Consider the following 17,471-nt stretch of genomic DNA (forward strand, 5'->3'; position numbering starts at 1 on the left):
AGGTTATTCTTCCCAATTGGTTCTCATCTTTTATAAAAATTCAAACGGTTTTGGTTGTTCTGATTGTTGGACCTCTATTTTTCTTCTGGTGTCCTGCTGATGGTTACACCGATCAGAAAAACGGTTTCAAAAATGATTCCATGATCCAAAATACAGCAAAAAATTGAAAATTTGAAAAGAATTCATTTAATTCGCTCATTTTGCTTTTAAAAAATTTGAATTTTTATTTCAGTTTGGTAAAAAAAGGAATGTCAATGATCAGAGAACGAAACAGAACCAATTCAATTGAAAAGAGATTTTGATTGTTCTTCTTATTAAAATATCTTGTTCTGGTTCTTGTGATGGTTGTTTTTTTCCTCAAAAGCTCAATCGGTAATAAAAAGTTTCTAAATTTTTTTGAAATCATCAGGGCCGGATTCAACATTTTCGCACCCCTAGGCAGTTAGAAATTTGCCCCCTCCTCCCTTTTTTCCATCCCGATTTCTCTGGCTTTTCATTTTAAAAAATGAGCCATTCATAAAAACGTAATGTTTTAATGGAAACGTATCAATTAATAAAATAAGTAAAAAAATACATCACAATTTATCAAACAGAAGTAACAAAATGTCCTTGAAATGGATGGAAAATAAACAGTGAAAATTGGTATTACAAAGATTGAAATTTTTTTGAGTGTTCCTAACTTGCAATAAAATGTGTTTGGATTTAGATTTTTGTGTGTTTTGCTCTCAATTTATTTAACCTGAAAAAAGGGGAAAAAATTCATTTTTGCTGATTGTAAAAAATCATGCATAAGAAAATGTTGACAAATTAATCGATTAACAATTTTTCAACGATTTCTTTGGTAAAATCAATTAAATAATCAATTTTTGATTGATTTTTTTAAAAAAATTGATCGATTTTTGAAAAATTTGAATAAGTCACAAAAAATCAAGTTTTAAACTTTGAACGTACTTACTCTAGGCACGTGCCAATGATTCCTTCCCATAAATACGGCCCTGGAAATCATTTTATTCTGTGGTTTTTTTCTCCATGTTCAAAATTTTTAAACGGTTTCCATTTTTGGGGAATGAAAAATCAAAATTTCAAAAAAATAGGGTTGGATTTCACTTTTTGTGGGTTTAATAACACTGAATCTATTCTAATACTGATTTTGATACCACCTGATGAAGAAATTTCTTCCAATAGCTTTTTCATCATCAAAGGATTTTTAAAAAATATTATAGACAGAAAGATTGGCACCTGCGCACGACTGATGACAGAGATGATTCCTTATTATTATTATCAGTTCTATGGTTCGCAATTTCTTGAGACCATCCGATTCAAACCATTTTCAATGCAAAAAAACCATGTCTTTCGTGAAAATTGAACACAAAAAGAATTTTGCAAAATTGCCTATTTAAACAAAAATTATCATTTAATTACCTATCGAAAAAATTCCAATCTTATAAAACCAGTCTCGTCGATTTTCAGAGTTATTGAGCTGATTAAGCCTTCATGATTTTTTCATGATTTTTCATTATGCATCATCATTTTTTGAGCACCCTAATTTTAAAGATTTTTATATAAATTTTCAACAGACTGTACCTAAATAAATGTCATAACAAGCAGTTAGAGGATTAACTTTTAAAACGAAATACGATTCGCATACGTTGGATTTAGTACCTAGTACCTACCTACATTTCAACGTCTTGTTTTTCATTTTTTTAAAGGACAAAATTATTAGCAACCATAGAAATGCATTAAAACAAGGTGTAAACAATAGGAAGGAAGCGCAAGAATTCAACTTAGCAAGTTAGCAACTATGTTTGTTGACTAATTACTCACTGTTGTAAATTTTTCATTGTCCATTTTCACACATCAATTTATCATAATGTTAGAATGATCTTCATCTTCACTTACCTGAAACATAAACAAAACAAAAAATTAGTTTCCAAGTAGGTACAACATACACATATATATATAAAAAAAAATATCACACAAACATATCATAATAGATAGGTATCTAGTACCTAATCTCATTGATGGTCATTTCCACCACCAATTTTCGCCTTTCTCTGGTTCCTTATTGGTATACGAATTGATATCAGAAATCAGAGTCACAACTCAACCACATTTTCTTACGGGTAATTACCTACATTACCCTACATTGTTTTAAAATACTCGTATATACGAACTAAAATCAAAATCCTTGAGCTAAACTGCTACATTACGAGTATAACAAAAGCCACAATATCATACACTGTGTCACGCATTCCAGAGTAAAAAAAATCCTATTCATGGTTTATTAGTCTGGTAGACTACACGAAGTTAAATCATATTGTCCGGAACCGATAAAAATATAATGATCTCTCTCGACGACGACGACAACGTTCATCTGTGTGAGTCTTTTTAATCCGATGGCACGTATGTATCACGATCGTTATTCGTTGTCTTTTGAAAATGACGAAAAAAGTTCACAAAGTCTAATATTCGCCTACCTATCTCTATTCTATTCTCTAACGAATAATATCTATACAAATTGTGACATTTTGCTAAGTTAGCTTGTGGTAAATTACGCATACAAAATACAGTCAGCGGCGCGATTAAGCGGTAATATAATTAAATCAGAAAGATTTAATGAATGTCTTGGCTAAAGTTGCTAATTTGGTAGAATGTGTTAAGACTCGGCGCGCTATATACCATTACGTCACACCATAAGGAACACCGGAGCTTTGATAATAACGCCGAAACATAGATTTAAAACCTTGCACATACTCTGTTTGGATATGCTCCAATATCGCACATGAAGATGTCTAGTTATTGTTTATTCTGAAAACTAAACGGTCACTCCTATAATGTCGCGAAAAGTAAAATTAATACTAACCGTAGGCAGAGCCAATTCATTAAGTATTTATTAATAACGGTTTCAACCGTTGCCATTATGACAAATTACCCCACAAAGGGTATTATACCAGTAGTATCTTTTTACTCGGTAGGTACATATAGATGATTTTTATATTTTTTCAACTTGTATCTCTAAGTACATACACATGTCACCGTGTGTAATTCTTTCATTCGCTCAATTTTTTCGTTTTACTTTTCTGTTTTTATATAAAATATAGCGTGGAATGAAATCGTGCCATGATCTTGACCATTTTTAGTTTCGACACAGCAAACGTCCGCTCGTACGTTCGTTCACTTTCCATTACCTACGTTACATATGGTTTCTTTGAAAAATATTATAGTACCGGCGATGTTTTGCACTCGACTAAATTTCGGTTTCTAAACTGATTAAATTTTCTGTTGACCAAGGCCAAATGGGAAAATTTTACTTCCATGTTTTCGTAGTTATCGGTATGAAGATGTCACACGTTTTAAAATATCGCGAATAACCGCAAATATTATATGGAGTTTTATTACTTACTTCTAAAGTTGTAACATTACCAAAGCCCTGCCTTAACACACTCATTAAACATTTCTACTTAATGATATTTACCTACTCAAATACAACTAGCTCAATTTAATAACCACATTCTGGTAAGTAGGCAGGCAATGTCCTGAGAAAATTACCAATAAGACGTATTCAGGTAGGTACCTTGTTGAAAAGTAAATTGGGCTACCTAACTACACATGTACCTACAATATTTTTGTGACTAAAAAAAAAAACAAATGTCGCTGAATTTGCTGTATAAATGTTGACCGGATATAAATTGATAAAAAATTTTTTTTTTGGTAAATTACTGGTAATTTTTGGTAAATTACTGGTGACTTTTGGTAATTTACTGGTAATTTTCGGTAAATTACTGGTGATTTTCGGTAAATTGCTGGCAATTTTTTTGGTAAAATACAAGTTATTTTTGTGGTGAATTACAAGTCATTTTTTGGTAAATTACAGGTAATTTTTTGGTAAATTACAGGTAATTTTTTGGTAAATTACAGGTAATTTTTTGGTAAATTACAGGTAATTTTTTGGTAAATTACAGGTAATTTTTTGGTAAATTACAGGTAATTTTTTGGTAAATTACAGATAATTTTTTGGTAAATTACAGGTAATTTTTTGGTAAATTACAGGTAATTTTTTGGTAAATTACAGATAATTTTTTGGGTAAATTACAGATAATTTTTTGGGTAAATTACAGGTAATTTTTTGGTAAATTTCAGGTAATTTTTTGGTAAATTACAGGTAATTTTTTGGTAAATTACAGGTAATTTTTTGGTAAATTACAGGTAATTTTTTGGTAAATTACAGGTAATTTGTTGGTAAATTATAGGTATGTTTTTGGTAATTTTTTGGTAAATTACAATTCCAAGTATTTTTTGATAAATAACGATTTGGGTAGGTAATTTTGATAAATAACAATTTACGTGCAATTTTTGTTGAATCACAATGCAGAGAGAATTTTTGGTAAATTACTGGTATTTGATGGTAAATTATTAGTCATTTAATTTTTACTTAAATAGCAATTTACAGGTAATATTTGGTAAATTATAAGTAATTTTTTTGATATATTACAGGCAATTTTTTGGTAAATTACAGGTAATTTCTTGGTAAATTACAGGTAATTTCTTGGTAAATTTGGTAAATTACAGATAATTTCTTGGTAAATAACAGGTAATTTCTTGGTAAATTACAGATAATTTTTTGGGTAAATTACAAGTAATTTTTTGGTAAATTACAAGTAATTGTTTGGTAAAATCCTGGTGTTTTTTGGTAAATTACCTACTAGTAATTTCTGGCCAGTAGGTACTTTTCAAGTCAAATTGCAATTATTCACCCCTAATGGAGCTTTGGAGCGGTTTGTTTTACTGGACCATGAAGAATCAGTTCCACTGGTTAGTTTCAAAATTCGGGACGGGATCAAATTGGATATATTTTAGCCAGTTATGTTTTTTCAGAAAATAATTATAAATTTGAAATCGACCTGATAGCCTAACCTAATCGCCTCCTTGCTTGAATACCTGTAAATTTTTTCGATATCATAAAAAACGTTAGTACCTTCCCTACTTTTCATGATTTTCATAGACTTTCATTATCTACTTTTTTTCTAATCAAAGACATGGGATGTGGCCTGTGGGATGATTAAAGAAAAAACATGAGCTGAGAGAAAAAAACATCCAAAATACGAGCTACATAAGTTAAAATCAATAATGGTACATGTCACCATATTATACAAAAGGTGCTGTAAGTATAGGACCAAGATGTAAGTATTACAAAACTTGGGAGCATTCTATTTCTATACGTTCTATTTATTCAGTTTCTGTTTACAATTGTCATCTTACACACAGTAAGTGAAACGACACTGATGTGCAATTGTCTACGGCGTGAACGAACAAGTGTTTCATATACCAGTTCCAGCAGCCAAACTCATTATAGATATATTTTTTTTTCAGTAGGTAGGTATTCTTTCTCTGTGTTTTTTTTCCACATCGCTATACCGAATAAACCCGATTCAATAGTGTAATTACTATAATAATTATTTATCATGATCGCGGGTGAATGACATATTCTTTACCTATATATTCGATAGAGCACGAAGTTCATTTACCATTCGAATAGTTAACTATATTAGGTACCTATCATATGCATTAAGCATTATGCTGGTGCGTTGGGAGATAGGTATTTTTTTTCTTGTACGTTTCATTCCAGTGAGCGATGAAATATTCTGGCAGTTTGTTGGAATATTCAAGGATTTGTCGAATATCTTTTGCAATTAATTCTCTGCGTCCGTGTAAAAAAACCCGAGTCGTACTGTATTATAAGTAGTAAGTAATTCGGGAAATTGTGTAAATATTTGGTAGGTATAACGGCGGAACGCGTGATTTTTTTCAAATAATACGGATGTCTGTGCGCGAAGTATTGCTAAATAATGCTTTACCCTCCTCTGCCCCCTTGGCCCTATGTCCGGTATTTTATTTGCACGATGCGACGAAACGCGTGTGCTATCATTTATGACATAAGCTAAATACTATACTACCATATACTTTGTACACATACAAGGAAGTCGAAATATGAACCGTTCAATAACAATCGCTCATCGTCTTGAATGGTTATAGAGTTAGTGTTCTAAACAATGATCTACATAAAACCCACGTCCCATCATGAATTTTATGGAAACAATAGAGTAGATTACTGGATTCTTGATAAATTGATATTCATCGTTGAAAAAAATGCACACCTAAGCTTACAGTCGGCAAGGTCAAGGAGCCAGGAGGAGATTAAGGTAGACAAAATTAAGATGATTTTTTTTTTTTGCAAAGTACGTCAGTATTCTGAATAGGTAAAAATAACACAATTTAATCGAATAGTCGCCACCTATAGTAAATTTCACTGTTGAAAAATCGGATGTTCTAAAAGGGTACGAGTAAATGATAGAGCTTACTTCTATCTCACTTTTAACCACGTTGTAGAACTTGTAGATGAGTCTCCCTGACTTGTGACTTTATCGGGCGACTTGACATCTCATCCGGAAACCGTGGATTTGAATTTCAGCCGGAAATCTCCGGGTGAATAATACCCACAAGTTGGCAACGTTGCGATTTCGTGATTAGAATTTAATAAGTAGCCAGATGATGTACAAGCCACAAGGCAGGGTTTTCCTTAGTCATAAGACACATGCTGGGGAAGTTGCACAACTATCACAAGGAGAATATTTAGATACGTGTGTCGGTGTATATCGGTACTTTTTGCTGATACTGATAGCAATGTTTAGATAAAATATTTGTTTGCAGTGATATTCCGCATGCAGGTCCAGTTCTGAAGTTTTTAGTTTGGAATGATGGGTACATTTGATTAAAGGAAGAGAGAAAAATGGCAAACATGGGAACTTTTCGGTCGCTTAGTCTGGTCATAAATTTCGTTTAATTTTTTAACTGGAGTATGGGAACTAGGATCGACATTTTGATGACGGTGAGGAATCCACAAGATGTCACAAAAACAATTCAGGTAAGGTCAGTCAAAAAATTCATGGTTCTACAAGGGCTTGAATTTTTCTAAAACAGCTCGAAAATTGTATAAACGAGCAAAGGAAGAAATTTAAAAAAAACAGGTAGGTACCTAGCTACCTACCTATAAGTTGAATAATCTCTTGCAACTCTGTGTGAGAAAAAATCATTTTTCTGCCATAAATTAAAAATGAGCCTCAAAACATTATTAGCTATCAGAATTTGACCACAATAAATAAGATTTCGAAAGTTACAGCTACCCAATTGCACTTTTTCGAGATTTACCTTTTTTTGGGAGGGAGGGAGGGAGGGAGGGAGGGAGGGAGGGAGGGAGGGGATTACGACTCCAAAAAATACTTTTTCTCAATCATGTGTCAAAAGGAGGTCACAAAAAGTGATGATTGAAACATGACCAAAACATTTTTAGAGTGATTTCCAATGCTGCAATCTCCCCATTAGACTTTTTGATATTTTAAATTATTTCTCAACAAATATGCCAATCTGCCCCCCCCCCAACACCATTTTCATCACCGGAATCAAAACTGAACCTTGAAACATGGTTGCAGTGCGATTTGATCAGAAATGACATTTTCTCGGAATATTACTGGTCATATTAGACCTTTTTGATCTCCTGATGCAATTTTTCAATGGCTAAGAAAAATTCAAGCCTTCGTAGGATCTGAATTTTTCAATTGGGTTGATGATCTCTCTTCATACAACCGGATGGGACTCCCCCCCCAAAAAAAAATCGGAATTGATGATTGAGTGACCGAGAGATTCTTTGATATAAGATGGCCAAAAAATAATGTTTGAAAACAGGCCTAACCGACAGAAGGAGTTTCGAACTAAACGAAGCTAAATCGAAAAAAGAAGCAAAAATAAATAACAGCCAAAATTTTAGGCACCAAAGTGCATTTTTGTAGAATTTTTGAAAATCAAATTTGGGTCCAAAAAAACGAAGAAATCAAAATTTCACCAAACTGACCAAGAAAGCTGAACTTTGGTAGATATATACCCTATTATCGATCTTTCTAATAGATTGGAAACACTTTCAAACCATTTCGAGCAAATTTGGAACCTCCAGCAAATTTTTAAGAGTTGAAATTTCCATAAAATTTTAGCATGATATATGTGTATCATAATTTTAACATGAGAGTAGATTACAAGAAATTTTAAGCCATTAGGTACCTATTTTCATATTGTCAAAAAACTGTCCAAGTTAGCATTACAGATTATTTTTTTCGAAATCAGTTTTTGCCCTATCATTGTACATATAAAGACGAGGAAATGAAAAATACCCTCCATAATATTAAAAATTAAAACATGATTGGGGGGGGGGGGGTGTTTATATTTGTGAAACTGGGGAAACATTTTGAAATGCAGCGATGCCAATTTTTTTGTCATTATTGCAAATTTCAAAAAACCAAGAAAAATTGTCAAAAACTTATCGAATTGTTTCTTTTTGTTTTGAAATTCGTAATAATGGTTTAAAAAATCAGAACCAATGAATATTTCAAGCGAAAATGGAATGATTGAAGTCAGAATTTTTTTTGGATTACTAGTATTCAATTTTATTTTGATTCAAGGTAAGTATATAGGTGCATATATTAAAGTCCATTATCGCAACTTAACTTTAATAGGTTTTTTGAAGAGTTGAAAATTAAGTGGACCTACCCACTGTTCAAAATTAAACTAGCAAACATCATAATTGATTTAGAGATAAATACGAATGAGATAAGATGTTATAATACTAGCAACGCGTGCCCAATTTAACATTTCTAGGTATAATTATAATTTAAAGATAAAAATATCATTTCAAAAATCTAATATTTCATTGCTCAATACAGACAGACTATGATCAATCTGATCAATTCGAACAATATTCACTAGCAAGAGCTCAAGATGAAAAAGCACATGAAAATTTTATTATTTTTTGATGTAATCGTGTCGATATTTCATCTGTCAACCCTTGACGAGGTAAGTACGGAGTAGCAACATAAGTACTTATCATTCTTATCACCTCTTAATAGGTTTAGGTACCTACCTACAATAAGTGTGACGAAATTTTATTCAAATTTATATTTTTTATTTACTCGTTTATTTTAGGATCATTCAATTGATGTGGAAGCTGTAGATCATGCGTTAGAGTTATTGGAACTTAATCGTAGTTCTGTTAATTGGGAAAGAAGTTTTGGACTTCTGGCAGAACGATTTGTAAGTACCTACCTACCTCTACCTATACGATTATTATTTCTCTGCCAATGAAGATCAATTACCTAGAGAAAAAGAAAAAGCTATACAAATTTTCGCATCAATAATATCGTATTGATTCTACTAAAAAACATTTGAGCTCATGTACATAGAATAGATTCTTTCCACTTTAAAACTGCTCATTTTGAATGCCTTTTCTTTTGCATACTCGCAGGTAGAAACTGAATCTGATTTGAAATCAGTGAAACTTCTTTTCGCAATCATATCGAAAATTGATGGACTCTGGCAACACTTCAGACCAGATACCGACGAACCCACAAGCCTTACCGTACTTGAATGGGGTACAGGATATGAGGGAAATTGTCGAAAAATATTGCGAAGAACAGATTATCGCGAAGTTCCGAAATTAATTTCTATTCTAGAACGTTATGAAATCGATGAACTTTCGTTTTGTTCAAAAATTGAGAACTTTTACGGTGAAACTTTGGGCGTCAACATACCTGGGCTGTACAGATATGGCGATGAGGAAATGGAAAATATTCTCAATTCAGAATATCCAGATACCGATCGTTTACGAACTGCGCTTGCGCTTAGAGACTATTACTACTAGACTTTTGTCTACTAAGTACCTATAATTCTAATGCAGGCACATTTTTATAAAAATATTTGAATTATCTAAGTATATACTATAAGTTTAAATCAATAAATTGTTGGCTCATTAAGTAGGTAGCCGATGTCACTTGGAGAATAAATTCGTTCTTAAAGCATATCCCTTTGTTTGAAATATGAAAAATTACAAAACGATATCTTTTGATTTTTTTGGTCAAATTTCCATTTAAAAAAAGTTTTAAATGCCCAATAAAAAAGGAACGTAAAGATACTCCAATCAGATCTCATGATTAATCAGAGCTCCCAAATAACCTCACGCACTGCATCATCTTCACTTTCGCATCCTCCCTTTCTACTCCTAAATCCCTCATCATCTCATTTACAAACCTGATGTAGTCATACTTACTCGAACGTATCATCATGAAAATACACAAAAACAAATTAGAATTCATCGCAAAATCACATCACACGAGCACACAAATACATTACGCAAGCGATTACCCATCGAAGACGATAAATTCCTACACGTAATTTTTCGCAAACCTAGTACGTTACGTTCGGTGTGTTTGTCGCGAGGATGGTTTTCATCGCTGCATATTTAGCCTTCGAAGGCCTTTTAGGGAACACACGACTGTGGTTCAATTAAAGTACACGCGTTCAATTCACTGGCAGACGAAAAATTTCACACCGATGAATAAAGATGATATTTACGAAATGTGTAATAAGCCACAAGTAGATGCAGGTAGACTCAGATAAAAGTGCAGAGTGCAACAGGAGAGATGCACATATGTAATGGTAAACACAGATGCAACATTTCATGATGTTTATGAACTGTATAGAGCTCAAGTCCGCGACTCGCGTTCTTGACCGTATTCGTGGTTTTTAATTGGTGGAAGCGATGTCGAAAAATTGTTACATTCGAATCACAAACGCAGATACAGAACAGAACTGAGAGCAGAATCAAGTCTGAGTATAAGTGAGTACACATCTCGGGCTTGGGCATCGTCGTGTCGGTATTCTCTAAATATTCTTCTTGTGACGTAGTACAAATGCGTGGTTCATGAGCCGCGAACGCATTGACGTTACCAACTCCTCCTACGCTGCTGGTACGCACTTATACTTATACGCTCGCAATCTGGTTTAATAAAAAAATCTTCTCGGCTAGAACCGTTTGCTGCTCGGAGAATTAACTGTAATAACGCCGATCTTTCTTCTTGTTCATCGTTCGATGTGTTTTCTTATACTTCAGCATGCAGTATCTCTCGACTCTCAGTACCTTGGTAAAATATACAGTTACGGTTGTATCGGCTCTTCTCGGCTCTCAGTTTCGTAAAACCATTCCAGGTGATTTTCCGTAATTAAATCAAGCGATTGCGTTTCAAACAATAGCGGATCAGCATGTTCGGCGATTTGGTTCGCACGCATCATGAAGGTGTATGGAATGGACGATGGATGCATAGTTACTAGATCTACCCGTATATATGCATAATGCTTTTCGAACAAAACCAGCGGCGAGGCTGGTTCGTGAAATGTGTTTTTTTTTTCAATCCATCTTTTTTCTTTTTAGCTTTACTTACTAAGGTAAGTTCGAAGTAGTATTGGAAAAAAGCTGAAATGATTTCATCAGTTTTTAATACATTATCGATATGGTTTCGACTTTTGATAGAAGGATGGGTGAGGGGGGGAGAGAAATTGGAAAAAATAATATCCAAAGGCACCAGGCGCTAGTAGAGCAGCTGTAGTCCTCCCAATCAGCTGGGAAAAGTTCGATCACTCCTCGTAATCGAAATCGAAAATGGAACGATTTTCAAAAAAAATACCCAATATTGGTCAATTTTTAGATATAACGTAACAAATGATAATTTCCAGCATGATCGATCATAAAAAATCGAAAATCAGAAATGATCGATTTTAGGAGTTCGATTAATCGATTTTCGATCATAATCATTTTTCGATCAGGAGATCTAAAGGTTTAGGACTACAGAATTTTCATTTTGAATAGGATCATAAGTAATCGAAAATCGCAAAATCGCAAAATTAATCGATTTTTGGAGTTCGATTGATCGATTTTCAATTTTAATCAAATTTCGATCCGGAGTCATTATTTTTAAGCTACAATTGATTCCTCATTTCGGACACGATTGATCACATGGAATCGAAAATCGCAAATTAATCGATTTTTAAAGTTCGATAAATCGATTTTCAGAGTTTGATTAATCGATTTTCGATCATAATCATTTTTCGATCAGGAGATCTATAGGGTTAGGACTGCAGAATTTTCATTCTGAATAGAATATCATTTCATAAGTAATCAAAAATCGCAAAATTAATCGATTTTTGGAGTTCGATTGATCGATTTTTAATAATAATCAAATTTCGATCAGGAGTCATTATTTTTAAACTACAATATTGAATCCTCATTTCGAACATGATTGATCACATGGAATCTAAAATCGCAAATTATTCGATTTTTGAAGTTCGATAGATCGATTTTCGGAGTTTGATTAATCGATTTTTGATCGAAATGTCCATTTTTTGAGGTGAAAATTTAGAGATTGATTGATCGATTTTTTGAGATCGATTGATCGATTTTTAGAGATTGATTGATCGATTTTTTGAGATCGATTGATCGATTTTTGATCACGATCAATTTTTTAAACAGGGAGTCTATTTTTGAGGCCATCTCAGACTGTATTCGACCAATTTACTTAAAACTTGGCATAAAAGAAGAGATACTAGAGGCCAACCACCCTAAATACGAGTATTTTTTGATCTGAACAACAACAACAACAACAACAATAGTTCAGATCAATGCTTCCGAGCAGAGGAAAGATTCAAATGCGAGGAACCCCTCGAAAAATTACTATGCAATCTTCAATATATTTTCAACCACAATTGATAATATTTTGCAGAATTTTTCAACAAGTGACCACCACCAACAAGAATTTCTTAAACGTGTACGTACAAGCTTCAGTCGAATTACTCATTGCACAATGATCTGTTATCGACAAACGTTTTGAAATCAACTTGACCCTTATCATCTCGTCGGTTATATAGTAATTTTTCTACAATAATGGTTGAGTAACGACGCAAAGCAAAATTATTTTTAAAAGAAAATACTCCACATTGTCACGTAAAATATTTCTTTTAATTACACCTGAAGAAATAATAGTAAAAAGAGAACGACGCAGCGCACGTTGCTGCCAAGTCTTACTCGAAGCGATAAAAAAAAAGTCGACGATTTTTTATTTAATTGATAATAAACTCGCGGCGACATCGAACGATTACAATACAAGAACGACATTACTACTTGAGAGAACACAGAGGTCACCGAAAATGAAACTACCGAAGGAAAAATGATTCAGCATAATGTCTTCGACGTGTTTTAACTCTCGAAATTGTCAACATTTTGTACCTACGATTCCGTTATTTATGTAGAACGTTCCACAGCTCACCTGTATTAAAAAAAAATTATTTTCAACGTTTCAAGTGCCTACCATGACTCTATGACCATTTTTTACCTTGAAGGTATTTTATTATGATTTTAGCAGGGTAAAGAGTTTTGATTATTGATAAACAACCTGAGATATTATGAAGGGTTGTCTGGAGGCAAAGAACTGGCCTATAGGTACACTCTTTCTAGTAGTTCATATTTTTGGTTTGGCCAACTCAACGAGACGGTCATTATGGTTTTTACAGTATTATTTCATTGATCGATAAGACGAGTTTTGATGGAAATGTCACTTTTATGGCGCAATATCCACACATCACAGAAACAATAAAAACACATGGTTGGCCGCAAAAATAATATAACGTGTGTAATGTGCTCGTGACTCGAAAATAAAAATTTTACAGTACGACGAAGTTGAAAAAAATTTCCAAGTATTGAGTAGATTAATACATAATTACTTTTTTAATACCATATAGTGCACATGAAATGTACTTCGGTGCATTTGCTGCTTGTTTCTGCTAGATTTAACAACATGTAGGTATACTGACTCAATAACATCATGGCATATATCAAATTCTGTTTTAAAAATGACCACATCTGATTTAGGTAGGTACCTACTCGTATTTTATAGATATAAAGAACCAAAATCAAAAAAAGAAGTTTAGGTACCTACTCGAATTTTGTTCACATTTTTTTCACAAGTTTTTCTCAGCTAGCGAGATTTTAAACAAAATTGAAAGGTAGAAAACTCGCAGAACCTACTAAATCAAAATTTAGAAAGCTCAAATCCAAACTTTCAAGATGAAAAGTTGAATGCTACGATTTAAAAATCTGAAAAAATAGTAATGGTATAACGATGGTTATCAATTGGAAGGAGTTGCTCAACGAAAAATTATTGGATATGATCAGATCTGAACAAATCTAATCCGATCAAAACTTCAATCTGATTAGATCAAATTAGATCAAGAGTTGAATGTTCAGGTTACTCGAAGTGTCAGAAATTGGTCATTTTACCCAATTTGGGACATAACTATCCTAATTTTGACCTTCCAAATCGATTGGGAACTACGTATTTCAAACCGCTTTGAGCAGTTCTGGAGCCTCCAGAAGATTTTCGAAACTCGAATTTTCCACAACATTTTATCAAATGGAGTTGGAAAGCCGAAATTCATTCTGCAAACTAGGTACATAATTTCAATATGCTACAAAGTAATACAGCGAAAACTGTCAGCTACAATAAATAAATATTTAAAACTTCGGTCGGATTTGAAGTCGTTTTGGAGCATTCAGCAACTTTTTGAAAATTACTGGAGCCTCCAGTAGGTTTTTGAAACTGGAAATTTCATCAAATGGAGATGAAAAGCCAAAATTCATTCTGCAAACTAATTTCAGTACACTACCAAGTCGACTTCTGGAGGATTTCAAGTCGTTTTGGAGCCTCCAGTGACTTTTTGAAAGGTTGTAATGCGTTTTTTGGAAAATTGAAAGCTTCAAAACCATTTGAATTGAAATTAGTTTGCGAAGTAAATTTCAGCCTGCTAACTCTATTTGATAAAATGTGGGAATTTCAAGTTTAAAAAATTTGGTGGAGACTCCAGTAATTTTCAAAAAGTCGCTGGAGGCTCCAAAATGACTTGAACCCACCTAAAGTCATCTTTAGAGGGTGTTAAAATTGGAGTGCAGAGTAAATTTCGGCTTTCCATCTCTGTTTGATGAAATTTTGTGAAAATTTTAAATTTCAAAAATCTGTTGGAGGCTACAGTAATTTTTCAAAGACTCGCTGGAGGCTCCAGAACGACTTAAAATCCGCCTGAAGTTGACTTTGTAGCGTATTGAAATTAGTTTGCAGAATGAATTTTGACTTTCCAACTCCATTTGATAAAATTTTGTGGGAATTTCGAGTTTCGAAAATCTGCTGTAGGCTCCAGAACTGCTCAAAACGGTTTGAAACAGTTTCCAATCGATTTGGCAGATCGAAAATAGGGTATATCCTAAATTTCAGCTTTCTTGGTCAATTTGGTAAAATTGTGATTTTTCCCCTCATTTTTGGCCTAAATTTGATTTTCAAAAATTCACCAAAAATCGAAACAGGCACTTTAGCATTTAAAATTTTGACAGGTGATAAATTTTTTCCTGATCTTTCGATCTACTTTCGTACGTTTTAAAAAATTTCATGCAAGTCCTACTTTGGAACGCAAAATCTGCGATTTCGGCTGACCTGTCAATCAAAATGGCTGCCATTTTGTAAGTAGGGCCACCTTTTTTTTGAGTACAAGGGCTAGAAATGTTCCTTAGGACTCCCCCTTTAAGAAAAAAGTTGTCCCGGAGGATCGACGGTGGGGGGGGGGTGCAATAGATCCTTATGCGGGCTCCTCGATAACAAAATTGACTAATTCAGCATCGAATAATATGGCAAACATTGTAAAGTAAGCTATGACACCCAAACCAGAGCAGTAACACTATCAGAAAAGAAAAAAAAACTGAAAAATTGGCAACCTCATGTGAACGAATTACTTACTATTTGTTTCGCAGATAAAACTACAACCTTCTGGTCTACATTTGGACATAAAATATACCCAGACAAAGTGTTTTCTATTATGTACTTCTCGCGTAATTTGTAGATTTTTCGATAAAACAATACTAAATTGCAACGTTGCCAAATCTCTTGCGAGCTAGATTTCTCTTCATTTCCCACAATGACTCGATTAATTAGAAGATTTGTCGGATGTTTTTGTTATTTATCGGAGCAAAGTGTAGGTATCAAGTGTATAAGTACTCAGTCTGTGAACGAATTGCAAGTACTCGAGTTGCTATAGTAGGTAGGTATAACTTGATAGACATGAAGAGTACTGATGCTATAAGGCTCGTCTTGGAAACCTCCTTCACGCAAAACAAATACACCTTCTATGATCCTAATTGACGATACGAGATGTACTTGGTATTATTTTTTCGAAACCGATATGTTGTAGGCGAATCGAAATAGGATATTTTTAGCTAGAAACATTACCAAATTGTAGAAGCAAAGGTACCTATACGACAAACACCATACCAGCAACAGCAACTCAATTAAACGTAAATATTTACTGTGTATAAAAAAAAAACGATGGCATTTGAATGTCAATATTTTTTCATCGATGAATTTCATTGGCATTGCGTCATAACCCGTACGCCAGTTATTAAGCAACGAACCCCTTCAGCCATGTATAACCAAACTCGTAAGTCGTAAGAGTAAGACATGGATGAGTATGGTTTGTGATGAGAGACTTCTTGCATCCAATTATATCTACTGACCACTTGAAAATATGGCGCGGAGCGGAGCGGAGGCAACCGCATCATTGCTTAGTCTCGGTAGGTAGGTAATACTCTTGTAGATATAATTTCGCGCCTCGAACAAATAGTATTTAATGACTGACACCGTATGCTACGGTATGATCTGCGAATAAATTAAAACGCCCCGGCTCGGCTGAGTGTTCGCAACTCCAACTTTTCGAGTAAAGTACTCACTGTACGATGTACTCGAGGTTGGTTGAAAACTAATCATCTGCATATCGTTACCGTTTGTTTTGTTTTTGCATTCGTTCACGGTTTGTACGCCAGTGTACGTAGTATATACTATGAAAGTATAGTATGGTATATAAAGGTCAACGAACAAGCAGTGTATTAAACGATGCGTTTAAAGCAGAAGTTGTTCGGTTGAAGAAAAAAGAAGAAGGAAAAAAAACCTATATAGATATACGATTCGCAGGTGCTCTTTTAGCGTACACTACACTTCCGTGAGTTGGCTATCTGCCCTGTACAAATTTAAAAGATTTAACTGTTCATTTTGTTGAGCCTCGCGCGTCTCATCGCAGTACAAAATTACGAGATCTTTTCCTTTAATGAAATTAAACTCCGTGCAAAACAATTCAAAAAAAGAACTTTCTTCTGTGTAGCAGCGCAGTTCACGCGGCGCTCCTCGTCTTGTATTTAGTAATGGCAGAGATCTACATATATAAGTTACCTGCAGCCTACCTATATTGTAGATGAACACAGACACACACAGATTCATACAGTTCACAGCCGCACATGGTCCAGATATCTACCAGAGTATAAGAAGAATAAGAGAATGACAGCTCTAACATCACTGTATAGTTTAAGATAGGTTTTGTTACTACGCACCCAGCCTTTAACATTGGTAGAAAAAAAATACGTTTACAATGACGCTATTTTTAATTGATGATTCTAATTTTAGTTCCGGCATGAATAGTGTTAGCTTTTTCTTAATCCCGTCCCTCATCGC

General features: G+C 33.8%; 2 protein-coding genes across 5 annotated transcripts in view; one reads left to right on the forward strand and one right to left on the reverse strand.

Moving 5' to 3' along the window:
* LOC135845572 (protein couch potato-like) overlaps positions 1-17,471 on the reverse strand; it is a 160,483-nt gene that overhangs the window by 124,917 nt on the left and 18,095 nt on the right. The window lies entirely within an intron of this gene.
* On the forward strand, positions 8,749-9,901 carry LOC135845276 (uncharacterized). The gene is made up of 3 exons (XM_065363746.1): positions 8,749-8,898; positions 9,028-9,135; positions 9,347-9,901. Exons 1-3 carry the CDS (start codon positions 8,824-8,826, stop codon positions 9,740-9,742), a joined length of 579 nt encoding a protein of 192 aa, XP_065219818.1. The 5' UTR covers positions 8,749-8,823; the 3' UTR covers positions 9,743-9,901.

The sequence above is a fragment of the Planococcus citri genome, chromosome 4 (genome assembly GCF_950023065.1).
Source record: "Planococcus citri chromosome 4, ihPlaCitr1.1, whole genome shotgun sequence".
Taxonomy (NCBI): Eukaryota; Metazoa; Arthropoda; class Insecta; order Hemiptera; family Pseudococcidae; genus Planococcus; species Planococcus citri.

Coding starts and splice junctions, on each gene's coding strand:
- LOC135845276 (XM_065363746.1), top strand. CDS start 8,824: ATGAAAAAGCACATGAAAATTTTATTATTTTTTGATGTAATCGTGTCG. Junction 8,899..9,027: donor ATCTGTCAACCCTTGACGAG/GTAAGTACGGAG, acceptor CGTTTATTTTAG/GATCATTCAATTGATGTGGA. Junction 9,136..9,346: donor GACTTCTGGCAGAACGATTT/GTAAGTACCTAC, acceptor GCATACTCGCAG/GTAGAAACTGAATCTGATTT.